Source organism: Pleurodeles waltl, chromosome 11, assembly GCF_031143425.1.
Source record: "Pleurodeles waltl isolate 20211129_DDA chromosome 11, aPleWal1.hap1.20221129, whole genome shotgun sequence".
In the NCBI taxonomy this organism is placed as follows: Eukaryota; Metazoa; Chordata; class Amphibia; order Caudata; family Salamandridae; genus Pleurodeles; species Pleurodeles waltl.
In genome coordinates, this window is record NC_090450.1 from 379,374,836 (window position 1) to 379,390,224 (window position 15,389).

At 46.0% G+C, this 15,389-nt stretch overlaps 1 protein-coding gene across 2 annotated transcripts in view; it reads right to left on the reverse strand.

The window, feature by feature from the left end:
- The window catches only part of YEATS2 (YEATS domain containing 2), a 1,667,962-nt gene that overhangs the window by 412,384 nt on the left and 1,240,189 nt on the right, over positions 1-15,389 (reverse strand). For both annotated transcript variants that reach the window (XM_069213699.1, XM_069213698.1), the window contains one exon: positions 203-317. In XM_069213699.1, the coding sequence (XP_069069800.1) occupies positions 203-317 (115 nt within the window). The remainder of the gene's footprint in view (positions 1-202; positions 318-15,389) is intronic.

Here is a 15,389-nt window from a genome sequence, read left to right on the forward strand (position 1 = left end):
GACCTAGGTGCTTTTCCAGTTTTGATGGCACTGGTCGTACTTTTAGAAGACCAGCTCTTGCCCTTAGAATGTAAAGATACCAACAATCTAAAACTCTGCTTAAATGTCTGATCACTTTGCTTAATATCTGTCTTACCTACATTAGAATAAGTAAGCGGTCATATGGAAAGAAAAGAGGAACCATTTTAGGTGCAACTCCTACCTGATGCAGTAATTATTTAAATCATGGATTTCTTCTGTTTTCACGATGGCACTGTTTAGAGAACCAGCACATGTGTTGTTATTGCTCGAAACAGTCATCTCTGGTTCAGTTTTCACTAAAATGAAAAAAAACAAAGTTTAAGTAAAGTAAAAAAAAAAAAAAAAAAAAAAGTAACATCACAAATATATTAAGAACAGGTATGCCAGTAAAAATAGCAATGACAACTGTCGTCAGAAATGGCTTAATTTCTAAAGGAACATAACTTTCTACAGCTCCCACACTTGCTCATTAGGACATTGGTCCTCCCTATACCCACTGTGATTAGATTATCAAGGAAGCCATGTGGGTTGTTGCACAAAAAGGAAGCTCCTAGAAATTCCACTGCAGGGCATACTATCATCCTATGTCACTGGTTCTTTGTACTAAGCTTAACAGTTTCCACATTTCAGAGGCACAGGCCTGATACTGGTATGCACAATTTAGAAAGAGAATTTCAGATACTTATTTTAATCGGGACTATGCTTAGTAACGTTATGTCTTTATGCCAATTTTGATGTAATTATGTTCAGCAGTGTTTGCTGTAACTGGGAGAAAATATCCTATGGGATTTAACATAAAGGAGGCTGCTTCTGAATCCCCGTGAATAACCTTGCAGTTCCCCAGATTGATCTGTAAGTTCTGAAAAAAAAAAAAAAAGAACAAAAAAAAAATAGAAAAAAATGTAAATGAAGAATTTGAGGAAAACACCACGAGAGTGCAAAATGTGTCAAATGGCAGTAAAGCTACTACAAAATGGTGTTATTTATGGTGCTGCTACCATAGCAGCAGTTTCAATGTAATTCTTTCTGAGCTGACATATATGTAACATCTCATATGTACTATCCCATTCAGAAATAATGCTATGTGTAGGAAGTTGGCTCTGAATATACTATCTCAAAGTGAGAGATATTGTGCACAGAGTCCAAGGGTTCCCCTTAGAGTTTGATAGTGGCAAAATTAGATAATAGTAATGCTTTATTTTGTGGTAGTGTTGTCGAGCAGTAGGCTCATCAGAGAGTAGTGTTAAGCATTTGTTGTACACACACAAGCAATAAATCAGAACAGTACACTCAAAGACTTTACTCCAGGCCAATAGTTTTTATATAGAAAAATATTATTTTCTTAATTTATTTTAGAACCACAAGATCCAGAATTTAATTAAGTACATAAATTGTAAGGTACTTCATATAGGTAAGTATGGAACTTTGATGCGTCTTTGGTGGGCAGACTAGGGATGTTTTGTAGAGCACTGGCGGTGTCCCAAACAGGAACACAAAATACACCCTCAGCAGCACAGGGGCGGCCGAGTGCAGTGTGTCAACAAGGCGTTGAGTTTTGTATTGAAGTCAACTGGGGGACCCGGGGGTGACTCTGGCGATGCAGGCAGGGTACCTGGGGGCTTCTTGGGCCAGCGAACGACTGGGCTAGGATGAGGGCCGCCTGCTGGTCACTCCTGCACCGGTGGTTGGTTCCTCTTGGTCCTGGGGGCTGTGTGTGCAGTGCTTCTTCCAGCAGTCAGGTTCCTTGGTTACCGGGTAGTCGCGGTCAGGGGGAGCCTCTGGATCCTCTCTGCAGGGGTCGCTGTGGGGGTGGAGAGAAGAAAGCTCAGGGTGTCCACGTCATTGGAGTCGCCTGGGGGTCCTCTCTGCGGTGTTGGTTCGTCTGGACACAAGCCAGGGCCGTCGGGTGCAGAGTGTGAAGACTCACGCCTCCGGAGTGAGGCTGGAGTCTTCTTTGGAGATGGTTTCTTTGTTGCAGTTTTGGACAGAGCCGCTGTCCTCTGGAGTTTCTTGGTCCTTTAGGTGCAGGTCAGTCCTCTGAGTCCTCAGAGGTTGCTGGACCCAATGGATGCGTCGCTCTGCAGGTTCTCGGACTCTGGAGACAGGCCTGTAGGGTTGGGGCTAAGTCAGTTGTTGTCTCGGTCGTCTTTGCGGGGCTTTCAGGTCAGCAGTCCTTCTTTCTTAAGGTTGCAGGAATCTGATTTCCTGGGTTCAGGGTCGCCCCTAAATACTCAATTTAGGGGTGTGTTTAGGTCTGGGGGCAGTAGCCAATGGCTACTGTCCTGGAGGGTGGCTACACCCTCTCTGTGCCTCCTCCCTGTGGGGAGGAGGGGCACATCCCTAATCCTATTGGGGGGAATCCTCCAAAACAAGATGAAGGATTTCCTAAGGCAGGGCTCACCTCAGCTCAGGACACCTTAGGGGCTGTCATGACTGTTGGGTGACTCCTCCTTGTTTTTCTCATTATCTCCTTCGGACTTGCCGCCAAAAGTGGGGGCAGTGACCGGAGGGGTAGGCATCTCCACTAGCTGGGATCCCCTGGGATGCTGTAACAAAAGGCATGAGCCTTTGAGGCTCACTGCCAGGTGTTACAATTCCTGCAGGGGGAGGTGAGAAGCACATCCACCCAAAACAGGCTTTGTTCCTGGCCACAGAGTGACAAAGGCACTCTTCCCCATGTGGCCAGAAACCCGTCTGGATGTGGCAGGCTGGCAGAAACTGGTCAGCCTAGCACTAGGAGTAGGACTGGTATTCAGGGGGCATCTCTAAGATGCCCTCTGGGTGCATTTTACAATAAATCCCACACTGACATCAGTGTGCATTTATTGTGCTGAGAAGTTTGATATCAAACTTCTCAGATTTCACTGTAGCCATTATGGAACTGTGGAGTTTGCGTTTGACAAAATCCCAGATCATATACTCTTTATGGCTACCCTGCACTTACAATGTCTAAGGTTTTGCTTAGACCCTGTAGGGGCATAGTGCTCATGCACATATGCCCTCACCTGTGGTATAGTGCACCCTGCCTTAGGGATGTAAGGCCTGCTAGAGGGGTGACTTACGTATGCCTCGGGCAGTGTGAGGTGGACATGGCACTCTGAGGGGAGTGCCAGGTTGACTTAGTAATTTCTCCCCACCAGCACACACAAGCTGTGAGGCAGTGTGCATGTGCTGAGTGAGGGGTCCCCGGGGTGGCATAAGACATGCTGCAGCCCTTAGAGACCTTCCCTGGCAACAGGGCCCTTGGTACCAGGGGTACCAGTTACAAGGGACTCCTCTGTGTGCCAGGGCTGTGCCAATTGTGGGAACAAAGGTACAGTTTAGGGAAAGAACACTGGTGCTGGGACCTGGTTAGCAGGGTCCCAGCACACTTTCAATCATAACTGGCATCAACAAAAGGCAAAATGTCAGGGGGTAACCATGCCAAGGATGGCATTTCCTTACATACACACACCCCTCCCCCCCCACCACTCCCACCCCCAAACTAAAGAGGATGAGACTAACCTTTCCCAAGAGAGTCTTCATTTTCTCAGTGGAAGAACCTGGAAAGGCCACTAGCATTGGCATGGGCAGTCCTAGGTCTGTGTTCCACTACAAAGTCCATTCCCTGTAGGGATATGGACCACCTCAACAGTTTAGGGTTTTCTCCTTTCATTTGCATTAGCCACCAGAGGTCTGTGGTCAGTTTGAACTATGAAGTGAGTACTAAAAAGGTATGGTCTCAACTTCTTCAGGGACCAAACCACAGCAAAGGCCTCCCTCTCAATAGCACTCCAATGCTGCTCCCTGGGGAGTAACCTCCGGCTACTAACAGCAACAGGCTGGTCAAGGCCGCCATCATTTGTTTGGGACAGGACTACTCCTATCCCATGTTCAGAGGCATCAGTCTGCACAATGAACTGCTTAGAGTAATCTGGAGCTTTCAAAACTGGTGCTGTACACATAGCTTGCTTCAGGGTGTCAAAGGCCTTTTGACAGTCCACGGTCCAGTTCACTTTCTTGGGCATTTTCTTGGAGGTCAGTTCTGTGAGGGGTGTCATTATTGATCCATATCCCTTCACAAACCTCCTATAGTACTGAGTCAAGCCAAGGAATGCCCTGACTTGAGTCTGGGTTTTTGGAGCTACCCAGTCCAGAATAGTCTGGATCTTGGGTTGGAGTGGCTGAACTTGGCCTCCACCTACAAGGTGACCCAAGTAAACCACAGTACCCTGCCCTAGCTGACATTTAGATGCCTTGATAGAGAGGCCTGCTGCTTGCAGGGCCTGCAAAACCTTCTTCAGGTGATCCTGCCAGTTGGAGCTAAAGACAGCAATATCATCAAGATAAGCTGCACTAAAGGACTCCAATCCAGCAAGGACTTGATTCACCATCCTTTGGAAGGTGGCAGGGGCATTCTTTAAGCCAAAGGGCATCACAGTAAACCGGTAGTGCCCATCAGGTGTAGAGAATGCGGTTTTCTCTTTTGCTCCAGGTGCCATTTTTATTTGCCAGTACCCTGCTGTCAAGTCAAAGGTACTTAAGTATCTGGCAGCACCTAATTTAGTCTTTTAGCTCATCTACCCTTGGGATGGGATGAGCATCTGCCTTGGTGACAGAGTTGAGACCTCTGTAGTCCACACAAAACCTCATCTCTCTCTTGCCATCTTTGTGTGAGGTTTGGGGACCAAGACCACTGGGCTAGCCCAGGGACTGTCACAGTGCTTAATCACTCCCAACTCCAGCATCTTCTGGACTTCCACTTTGATGCTTTCCTTAAATTGGTCAGACTGTCTGAATATTTTATTCCTGACAGGCATACTGTCTCCTGTGTCCATATCATGGATACATAGGTGTGTCTGACCAGGGGTCAAAGAAAAGAGCTCAGCAAATTGCTGAAGGACTTGCCTGTAGTCAGCCTGTTGGCCAGAGAGGATGTCTGAATAGATCACCCCATCTACTGAGCTATCTTTAGGGTCAGTGGAGAGGAGATCAGGGAGAGGTTCACTCTCTGCTTCCTGGTCCTCATCTGTAACCATTAACATGTTTACATCTGCCCTATCATGAAATAGTTTGAGGAGGTTCGGATGGATCACAGTCTTGGGGGTTCTGCTAGTGCCTATGTCCACCAGGTAGGAGACCTGACTCTTTCTCAAGAACTGGCTATGGGCGACTCCATCTGTCCTTAAGTACCCTGGGAGCCACAGGTTCCAGAACCCAGACTTTCTGCCCTGGCTGAAACTCAACCATAGCAGCCTTTTGGTCATACCAAACTTCTGGAGTTGTTGGCTGGCCTCAAGGTTTTTGCTTGCCTTTTCCATGTACTCTGCCATCCTTGAACGTAGGCCTAGTACATAGTCCACCACACATCTTGTTTAGGCTAATGGAGAGGTCTCTCCCAGCCTTCTTTTACAAGTGTCAGTGGTCTCCTAACAGGATGGCCAAACAGAAGCTCAAAGGGGGAAACCCCACTCCCTTCTGCGGCACCTCTCTGAAGGCGAAAAGCAGGCATGGCAAGAGGACATTTCATCTCCTTTTGAGTTTTTCAGGGAGCCCCATGATCATGCCCTTCAATGTCTTGTTAAATATCTCCACAAGACCATTATTTTGTGGATGGTATGGTGTGGTGAATTTATAAGTCACCCCACACTCATTCCACATGGTTTTAGGTAAGCTGACATGAAGTTGATACCTCTGTCAGAAACCACCTCCTTAGGAAATCCCACTCTGGTAAAAAAAATACCTATGAGTGCTTTGGCTACTGCAGGGGCAGTAGTGGACATAAGGGGAATTGCTTCAGTGTGCCAGGTAGCATGATCCACTACTACTAGGATATACTGATTCCCTGGTGCTGTGGGAGGTTCCAGTGGACCCACTATGTCCACGCCCACTCTCTCAAAGGGGACCCCCACCACTGGAAGTAGAATGAGGGGAGCCTTTGGGTGGCCACCTGTCTTACCACTGGCTTGACAGGTGACACAGGAGGTGCAAAACTCCTTTACCTTCTGGAACATATTGGGCCAGTAGAAATGGTTGACTAATGTCTGTCCCATGTCTTGGTTTGTTCCAAATACTTAGCAAGGGGAATGTCATGGGCTAAGTTCAGAATGAACTCCCTAAACTCCTGAGGCACTACCACTCTCCTAGTGGCATCAGGTTTGGGATCTTTTGCATCAGTGTAAAGGAGTCCATCTTCCTAATAGACCATGTGGGTTCCTATGACATTTCCTTTTTCTTGCTCAGTTGGTTGCTGTCTTAGGCATTCAAGAGAGGGACACTTTTCTTGCCCCTTACACAGCTGTTCACTTGACGGTCCCCCTGGGCCCAAGAGCCAACCTGGTAAGGCTCCAGCTCCATGGACTCAGTTCCCTCAGGGGATAGAACATCTTCCTGGGAAGAGAGGTTCTGTTTCTTGTGCTGTGTTGAAGCTAGTTCTCCAGTCTTCTTTCCTTTTCTCTTGGAAGGTTGGGCCATTATTCCAGACTCCAACACTTCTTTTTCACCCTGAGCCCTGCTTTGTGCCCTTGTCTTGACACACACCAGTTCAGGGATACCCAGCATGGCTGCATGGGTCTTGAGTTCTACCTCTTCCCATGCTGATGACTCCAGATCATTCCCTAGCAGACATTTTACTGGAATTGCAGAGGAGACTACCACCTTTTTCAGGCCAGTGACCCCTCCCTATTCTAAAGTTACCATTGCCATGGGATGGACTTTAGTTTGATTGTCGGCATTAGCGACTGGATTTGTCTGTCCAGCCAGGTACTGTCCTGGGGAAACCAGTTTGTCTGTCACCATTGTGACACTGGCACCTGTATCCCTCAGGGCTTCTACTCTAGTTCCATTGATTAAGAGCTGCTGCCTGTATTTTTGCATGTTATGCGGCCAGGCAGCAAGTGTGGCTAAATCCACCCCACCCTCCGAGACTAATGTAGCTTCAGTGTGAACCCTGATTTCCTCTGGGCACACTGTGGATCCCACCTGGATACTGGATATTCCAGTGCTAACTGGAGTAGTACTTGTTGTGGGACTTTTCTTGGGACAGGCCTGGTCTTCAGTTTGGTGCCCATACTGAGTACAGATGCGACACCAGGACTTTTTGGGATCAACGTTTTTACCCTTATACCCATTTGAGGACTGTGAAGAGGCTCGGGCCCACCCTCCTGAGCAGGTTTTTGGGGCCCTGTAGAATACTCTTTACTCTTTTCCCTTGGATGTCTCAACACTCTTCCCCTGGGGAGGCTTTGTAACCCCTTTCTTTTGGTCACCCCCTGTGGAAGTCTTGGTCATCCTAGTCTTGACCCAATGGTCTGCCTTCTTTCCTAATTCTTGAGGAGAAATTGGACCTAGGTCTACCAGATGCTGATGCAGTTTGTCACTGAAACAATTAACAGATGTTCTTTTATAAACAAGTTAAACAGCCCATCATAATCATTTACACCACAGCCATTAATCCTACCATCTAGTGTGTTGACTGAGAAGTCAACAAAATCAACCCAGGTCTGGCTCGAGGATTTTTTAGCCCCCCTGAACCTAATCCTGTACTCCTCAGTTGAGAATCCAAAGCCCTCAATCATGGTAGCCCTCATGAGGTCATAGAATTCTGCATCTTTACCAGATAGTTTGAGGAGTCTATCCCTACACTTTCCAGTGAACATTTCCCAAAGGAGAGCACCCCAGTGAGATTTGTTTACTTTTCTGGTTGCACAAGCCCTCTCAAAAGCTGTGAACTATTTGGTGATATCATTACCATCTTCATATTTTGTTACAATACCTTTGGGGATTTTCAGCATGTCAGTAGTATCTCTGACACTATTTATGTTGCTGCCACCATTGATGGGAACTAAACCCACCTCATGTCTTTCCATTTCTATGGCTAGGCGCGGTCTCTCCAAAGCCAATCTTTTGGCCATCCTGGCTAACAGGAGGTCATCTTCATTGAGGCTGCCCTCAATGCTTCCAGAGTTACTGGTCTCCCCTGTGAAAGAAACTGTCTCTCTATGATTTGTGGAGTCAGGGTTTAAGAAACCCTGTTCGCCCTGGTTAGGACAGGAGGGGGGAAATCGTCCTCCTGTTCACTAACTTCCCCATCAGTAGGATTATCCTCAGAGGGGTGGTCCCTTGTAAACTCTGCCAAAAGCTCCTGGAGCCTAAGTTTGGTAGGGTTGGACCCAGTCTATCTTTTTTAGCTTACAGAGAGTCCTTAACTCTGACATCCCTAGATACAGGTAAGGGGTGAGGTTGAGTTCCACCACCATCTCATCTGTGCTAGATATGATCACTCTAAACATTGGGATAACTTTTTAAGAATCTAAAAACTACTTCTAGAACTTAAATCCAAACTTTTACAAACTTTTAAACTGTAAAAGAAATGCTAATATGGATTTACACAAGGCCCTAGCAGGACTTTTAAAATTTTAGAAAAATAGTTCAAATTGCAAAAATCAGTTTCTAATGACAATATTTGGAATTTAGTCCTGAGATCAGGTATTGGCTGAGTAGTCCAGCAAATGCAAAGCCTTAGACCTCACCGCTGATCTGCCAATGTAGGAAGCTGTGTCTCTATATACTATCTCAAAGTGATAGATAGCGTGCACAGAGTCCAAGGGTTCCCCTTCGAGGTTGATAGTGGCAAAATTAGATCATTCTAATGCTCTATTTTGTGGTAGTGTGGTCGAGCAGGAGGCTTATCAGAGGGTAGTGTTAAGCATTTGTTGTACACACACAGGCAATAAATGAGGAACACACTCTCAAAGACTTAACTCAAGGCCAATAGTTTTTATATAGAAAAATATATTTTCTTAATTTATTTTAGAACCACAAGATTCAAGATTTGAAGTAAATACATAAAATGCAATGTACTCCACACAGGTAAGTAAGGAACTTTGAATTAAAACAGTAGTACACACAGTATAGGTTAAAACGGCAATAAGCTATTTTAAAAGTGGACACACTGCAAAAATCAACAGTTCTTGGGGGAGGTAAGTTTGGTTAGTTTTTGCAGGTAAGTAAAGCACTTACACAGTCAGTCTCCTGGGCATAGGCAGCCCACCGTTGGGGGTTCAAGGCACACCCAAAGTCACCGCACCAGCAACACAGGGCCGGTCAGGTGCAGAGGTCAAAGGAGGGCCCAAAACACATAGGCACCTATGGAGAACAGGGGTGCTCCGGATCCGTTCTGCTGAAAGGTAAGTACCTGCGTCCTCGGGGAGCAGACCAGGGGGGGGGACACAAACAGGTACACAAACACACCCTCAGCGGCACAGGGGCGGCCAGGTGCAGTGTGCAAAGTTGGCATCGGATTTGCTATAGAAAGCAATGGAGGGACCCGGGGGTCACTTAGGCGATGCAAGCAGGGCACAGGGGGCCTTCTCGGCTCAGCCACCGACTGGGCATAGGCAGAGGGTCGCTTGACAGTCACTCCTGCGCTGGAGGTTGGTTCCTTCCGGTCCTGGGGCTGCGGGTGCAGTGCTTTGTCCAGGCGTCAGGTTCTTGTTACCAGGCAGTGGCGGTCAGGGGGAGCCTCTGGATCCTCTCTGCAGGCGTCGCTGTGGGGGTGCAGGGGGGTCGTCTCATGTTAATCATGAGGTCGCAATCGCCTGGGAGTCCTCTCTGCAGTGTTGCTTCTCTGGAGCTCGAGCCGGGTGCGTCAGGTGCAGTGTGTGAAGTCTCACGCTTCCGGCAGGAAGAGTGAGTTCTTTAAAAGTTGCTTCTTTGTTGCAAAGATGTTGCTGTTGTTGAACAGTGCCACTGTTCTCTGGAGTTTCTTGGTCCTTAGAGTTAAGGGCAGTCCTCTGAGTCTTCAGAGGTCGCTGGTCCCTGTCGGATGTGTTGCTGTGCAGGTTCTTTGAGTTGTCATCTCCATCGTCTCTACAGGGCTTTCAGGTCAGCAGTCCTTCTTTGTGTAGGTTGCAGGAATCGCCGTTCCTGGGTTCTGGGGTGCCCGTAAATACTAAATTTAGGGGTGTGTTTAGGTTAGGAGGGTAGTATCCAATGGCTGCTGTCCTGTAGGGTGGCTACACCCTCTTTGTGCCTCCTCCCTTAGGGGAGGGGGGCACACCCCTACTTCTATTGGGGGAATCCTCCAAACTCAAGATGGAGGATTTCTAAAGGCAGGGATCACTTCAGCTCAGGACACCTTAGGATCTGTTCTGACTGGTGGGTGGCTCCTCCTTGTTTTTCCTCATTATCCTCTCCTGCCTTGCCGCCAAAAGTGGGGGCAGTGGCCGGAGGGGCGGGCATCTCCACTAGCTGGGATGCCCTGGGGTGCTGTAACAAAAGGCATGAGCCTTTGAGGATCACCGCCAGGTGTTACAGTTCCTGCGGGGGGAGGTGAGAAGCACCTCCACCCAGTACAGGCTTTGTTCCTGGCCACAGAGTGACAAAGGCACTCACCCCATGTGGCCAGAAATTCATCTGGTTGTGGCAGGCTGGCAGAAACTGGTCAGCCTAGCACTAGGAGTCGGACTGGTATTCAGGGGGCATCTCTAAGATGCCCTCTGCGTGCATTTTACAATAAATCCCACACTGGCATCAGTGTGCATTTATTGTGCTGAGAAGTTTGACATCGAACTTCCCAGATTTCAGTGTAGCCATTATGGAACTGTGGCGTTTGTGTTTGACAAACTCCCAGACCATATACTTTATAGCTACCCTGTACTTACAATGTCTAAGGTTTTGCTTAGACACTGTAGGGGCATAGTGCTCACCCCTCTAGGAGGCCTTACAGCCCTAAGGCAGGGTGCATGATAATGCACGTGAAGACATACCTGCAAAATCAGATATGCCCCGGCTATGTCTTTGCCGATTCACAGACATGGTGGGTAGACAGGGAAAACATTTTGAATACCTTGCTGGGCACTGTTCAGCACAAGTTCATCCGATACATAATGGCATCACTGAAAATAGGGATGTTTGGTATCAAACATCTCATATTAATAAACCCCCACTGATGCCGGTGATGAATTTATTAATACATGCACCCAGAGGGCACCTTAGAGGTGCCCCCAGTTACCCATATCCTGGCTGATCAGTTCTAACTGGCTTGCCTCCACCAGGAGTGAGAGCCTTTGCTTTTAGGCAGACAGAAACAAACTCTGCTCTGGCAGAGGTGTTAGCACACCCCTCCCAACAGGATGACCTGTGATTCTTCATTCCAAGGCTGGGGGCTTCACAGAAACCCACCGCCCTTGATTTGTAGATGTGGCTTCCCTCATATGAGAGTCCAGTGCAGGAGTGACCCTCCTCGCCCCAGGGCCCATTTAGCACCTGGACAAGCAGGAAAATTAGGAGTCAGCAAGGTGTGTCCACCCTTCAGGTCAGTCCCACCCATAAGGTGAGCTGCCTGATGTGGACACAACATTCAGAAATCTGCCATCTTGGTGTTGGCAGAATTAGGAACTCTAGGACAGGGTTATGCCCACTGTCCACAAGAAATGGTCATATAGGGGGGGTTTAGTGATCCCAAGGGTAAGTAGTCTATCAGCTACTACCCTAAATCCCCCAAAATTCAGTATTTAGGGAAGCCATTACCACCAGGAAATCAGATCCAGCTGACCTGAAGAAGGGGGCCACTCCAGAGACGGAAAGGTGAAAGCTGAAAATTGGTGACTGGACACCTAGCCCTACCTCGCAGCCTCTCACTAGACTGATCCCCATTGCTAACACTGGGCACCCAACACTGCACTACTCCACATCAGCAGTCCAGTGTGACCTGCTGGTATGGTCCTGACCCAATACTCACCGTAAGTCCAAGAGACTGGTCCCGAAGGTTGCTGTAGTCTACCTGTTTGCTGTGTTTGTTGTTCCTCCATAGGACAACATTGCAGCTTTCAAGAACTGCACTGTCAACTTTTTTGAACTGTAAAGATTTCTCTTGCAAAACATACTTACTTGATAGTATTGGTTTTGGTGTCAAAACATATATAAGGATACTTGTTATTTTTGTAAATTAGTGTTGATCTCCGTATTGAGTTTTGTGACGCATTTATTGACTATGTGTGTATTTGCATATGTCCCACACTCCTCTCTGATAAGCCTAATGCTGCTCGACCACACTACCTCCTAAAAGAGCACCTTGGGATTTCTAGAGCAAGCCCTGCCCACTAATAAGGGACCCCCTGGCCTCTTTGCAATGTATATTTCATTTTGATATCCCGCTTCCTACAAATATTAAGTTAAACATTTTACAGGGACGTAGGTGGCCAGACTAGGTCCCCTTCTACCAGACATAGGCCTTTATTAAAAGTGGCTTCTTATTTCCAATGGAGCTGGTAACAGCAGTTACAGGCCCCATCGTAATTATGAGATCTGCAGTTTGATCTGTTTATTTTTTACATGTGGAGTTCAGCAAACAAAATCTCTACGTGACAATCCAAGGGAAAATAATGAACTACCAGTGAAATCAGATGAGGAATTATTGATTCCACATTTCTGAAGGACCCTCAGGGTCCAATTTGTTTTCCCCAGTCCCAGAGTTACTAAAAGCCCTGGCACTAGTAACTCGGATAGAGAACATCAATGCAATTTTCTGGTCTACCTGTAATGAGAGTCTTAGTCCTATCCCACCTGTCTACCTTTGTTGTGGGTAGAGAGGGTGCTAATAACACCAAAGAAAATGCTTGCTGCAGTGGAGAATGTCCAGCACACCAATCAAAAACAGAGCTTCTCACTCTAGACATGGAGGTCTATTAACCCTCTTGGTAGGGTTAATTGCACATTTCTACATAGAGTACTGAAATCAGTCAGGTTTGGCCCATGATTCAAGACACTGATCCTGGCTAGCTATCAAAACCACAGCCTACCTTAAAAACAAACTGGGATCCCAATGGTTGATTATTAAGTAAGGTAGCTAACAGGGCGCTCATTCATGCATGGAATCACTGGCCAATTATGCTACCCTGGATAATGATGACAAAGGAGTACTAATAGGTAAAGATGAATTTAGGATCACTATGTTTGACTATGATTTAATGACTAAAGTTAATGAGCAGTGAAGTCAATCACAGCACTCATGGAATACCTCTCAAGGCTGAGCACAGTATGAGGCTTCAGAATTAACTTTCATAAGTGTGACATGCTAACTTTGAATATCCTGAAATACAGATTGACACCACAAGGAGGCAATTTCCATTCCGATGGGACACCATAGCTATTGCATATCAGTAGAGTACAAATGGACGCATCGATCTTCCAGTGGGTGAAGCTAAATTTCTTCATCATCTGCAAGTTTTGCAAGAGAACCTCTAGAGATGGCATGAGGAATCCTATCACAGCTGGATAGGACAGTAACTGTGAAAAAGGTGGAATTACATATGATTCTTTACTTGTGTCAAAAACACACTCCTGATCCCACTGGCACCCACAATTATCAAAAAGTTTCAGGCTGCTGTAGACAATTTTATATGACGCTGAGAATCTTCAACAAGTGGCTGTACTTGTCCACCTTCATGGGAAGAATGGTGGCCCCACATACATGCAATTATTTTCAAGTCTCATAGCTGAAGTACTTAATGGAATGGAGAAAACGTAAATTGAAAAGCATTAGTGCTTTGTGGACTCATAGCTGGTTGCTCTATGTGGCAGGTCCCATGGTTGACAAAAACTGAAGGTAGGAAGTGTACAGTCCCTGGTCATGCAGGCCACAATCAGCACTTGGGAGACAGTTTGAGGATATTAAGTGATTTACCACCTATTCCTAAATCTTCATACCTCTTCTGCAGTCCTTTACACTATGAGTCAAGAGGGGTGACTTTCAGAGCTGGAAGGATCGCAGGCATATCACATTGGGTTCCCTCTCATATACAGGACAAATCAAATAGATATAAAGAAAAAAAATTATGATATACCGGAGTCAAAGAGACTCCTTTAACTTAAGCCTTGCCGAAAGGCATTACTTTTGTTAAATTCAACTGGTGCCAAAAGAAACTTTTTGTGGCTGAGAATTAGTTGCTAAGGGATGATGGTGATGGTGCCTGATCTCCAACACACACAAAATAGTCTTAACAGCAAGTCTACCTACAAAGCCCTGGGGAGTTGCAAAATCCTAATCTCTTTCTTCTAGACTCTTGCAGAGAAAGATGGAGATTGAAAAAGACAATTAGATGCTAGAGCTCTAACAGTGACTACTTTTTGGAACTTCTCAGGAAAGTGGTAATGTTTCTTACCCCAAAAAACTTTGTTGATCAAAGGATTGACCTATCAACTGGGCCAACATATCCTAAACATTTTGTTAAGCATAATTCATGTATAATTTCTCAAGTGCTCTGGTAGAATAGGAACTACAGGTGCCGCAATTTACCAAAGGTTTATGTGCATATGTTTGTAGTAAACATGTAGATATGCCAAGGCCTAAATTAAAAGAAGTAAACTTCTATTGAACTAAGGCGTCCAAACCTTTTGATTTTGGTGCAGTATGGAATGTGGGTTCAATTAATGAAACTCTTTGAGAGTATATGTGGCTGGCTGGTGGGTAACCTGTGGGACCCAAATAATCCTTCAGAAAAATGTTACCAAAGGTAAATGACCTGTTCTTCTAAAACATAGGTGCTCCGGCATAGTAGTAGGTCTACAGGGACCAACCAGAAGTAGTGATAGTACAATTAAACAAAATATATAGACACAACAGTAATGGTGTTGGCCCAGAAACTATGATGGTGCAAAACAAGGATAACATCACAGTAATTAGTGTATGGCGGCCCACCCATATTAGTTAAAAGAATGTTCCACAGTAGTAGGAGTCAATCTGAATATATGGAAACTGGGATTTAGAATACAGAAGGGGTATGAGAAGGGGTAAAAAGGCAGGGGTTCTAGACTAAGGCTTTACTTAACCTTACCAAAATCTCTACCTTGCCCAAAAAGGTCAAACAAAGGAAGCCACTACAGGAAGACATCCCTTACCCCACCGGACCAAAGAGAGAAGACACCATAGGAAGAAGCGTTACAGCAGAGTCCCAAACAGGAATTATACCACAGGAAGACACTTAAAACCTCTGTCCTTAAATGGACACCCAACCTCAACATCTCTGGAGGACATGATAAAGAGGGTTGGGGACAAAATGAGAAGGCGGGATGAGATGAAAGACTGAAAACTAAATTGAAGAAAACATTTTTTGTACATCAAAGAAAAGAGAAGGTTGGAGGGTAACACCAAATAGGTGAAGAAGACATTTGGCAGTAAAGAAACACAGGACACCACAGCTCCCATGCAACACCTAGAAAGGAAACAACATAAGCAAAATTCAAATGAACACAAGTTGAATGGGAAAATTGGCTGGTGGCACTTTGACTTTCAGTACCTTTTAAAATTGTAAAGTCAAAATGAACAGTTATATATAAATAAATGAGCCCAAATGTACAGTGCACCCCGGAGAAGCTAAGGTTTCCAT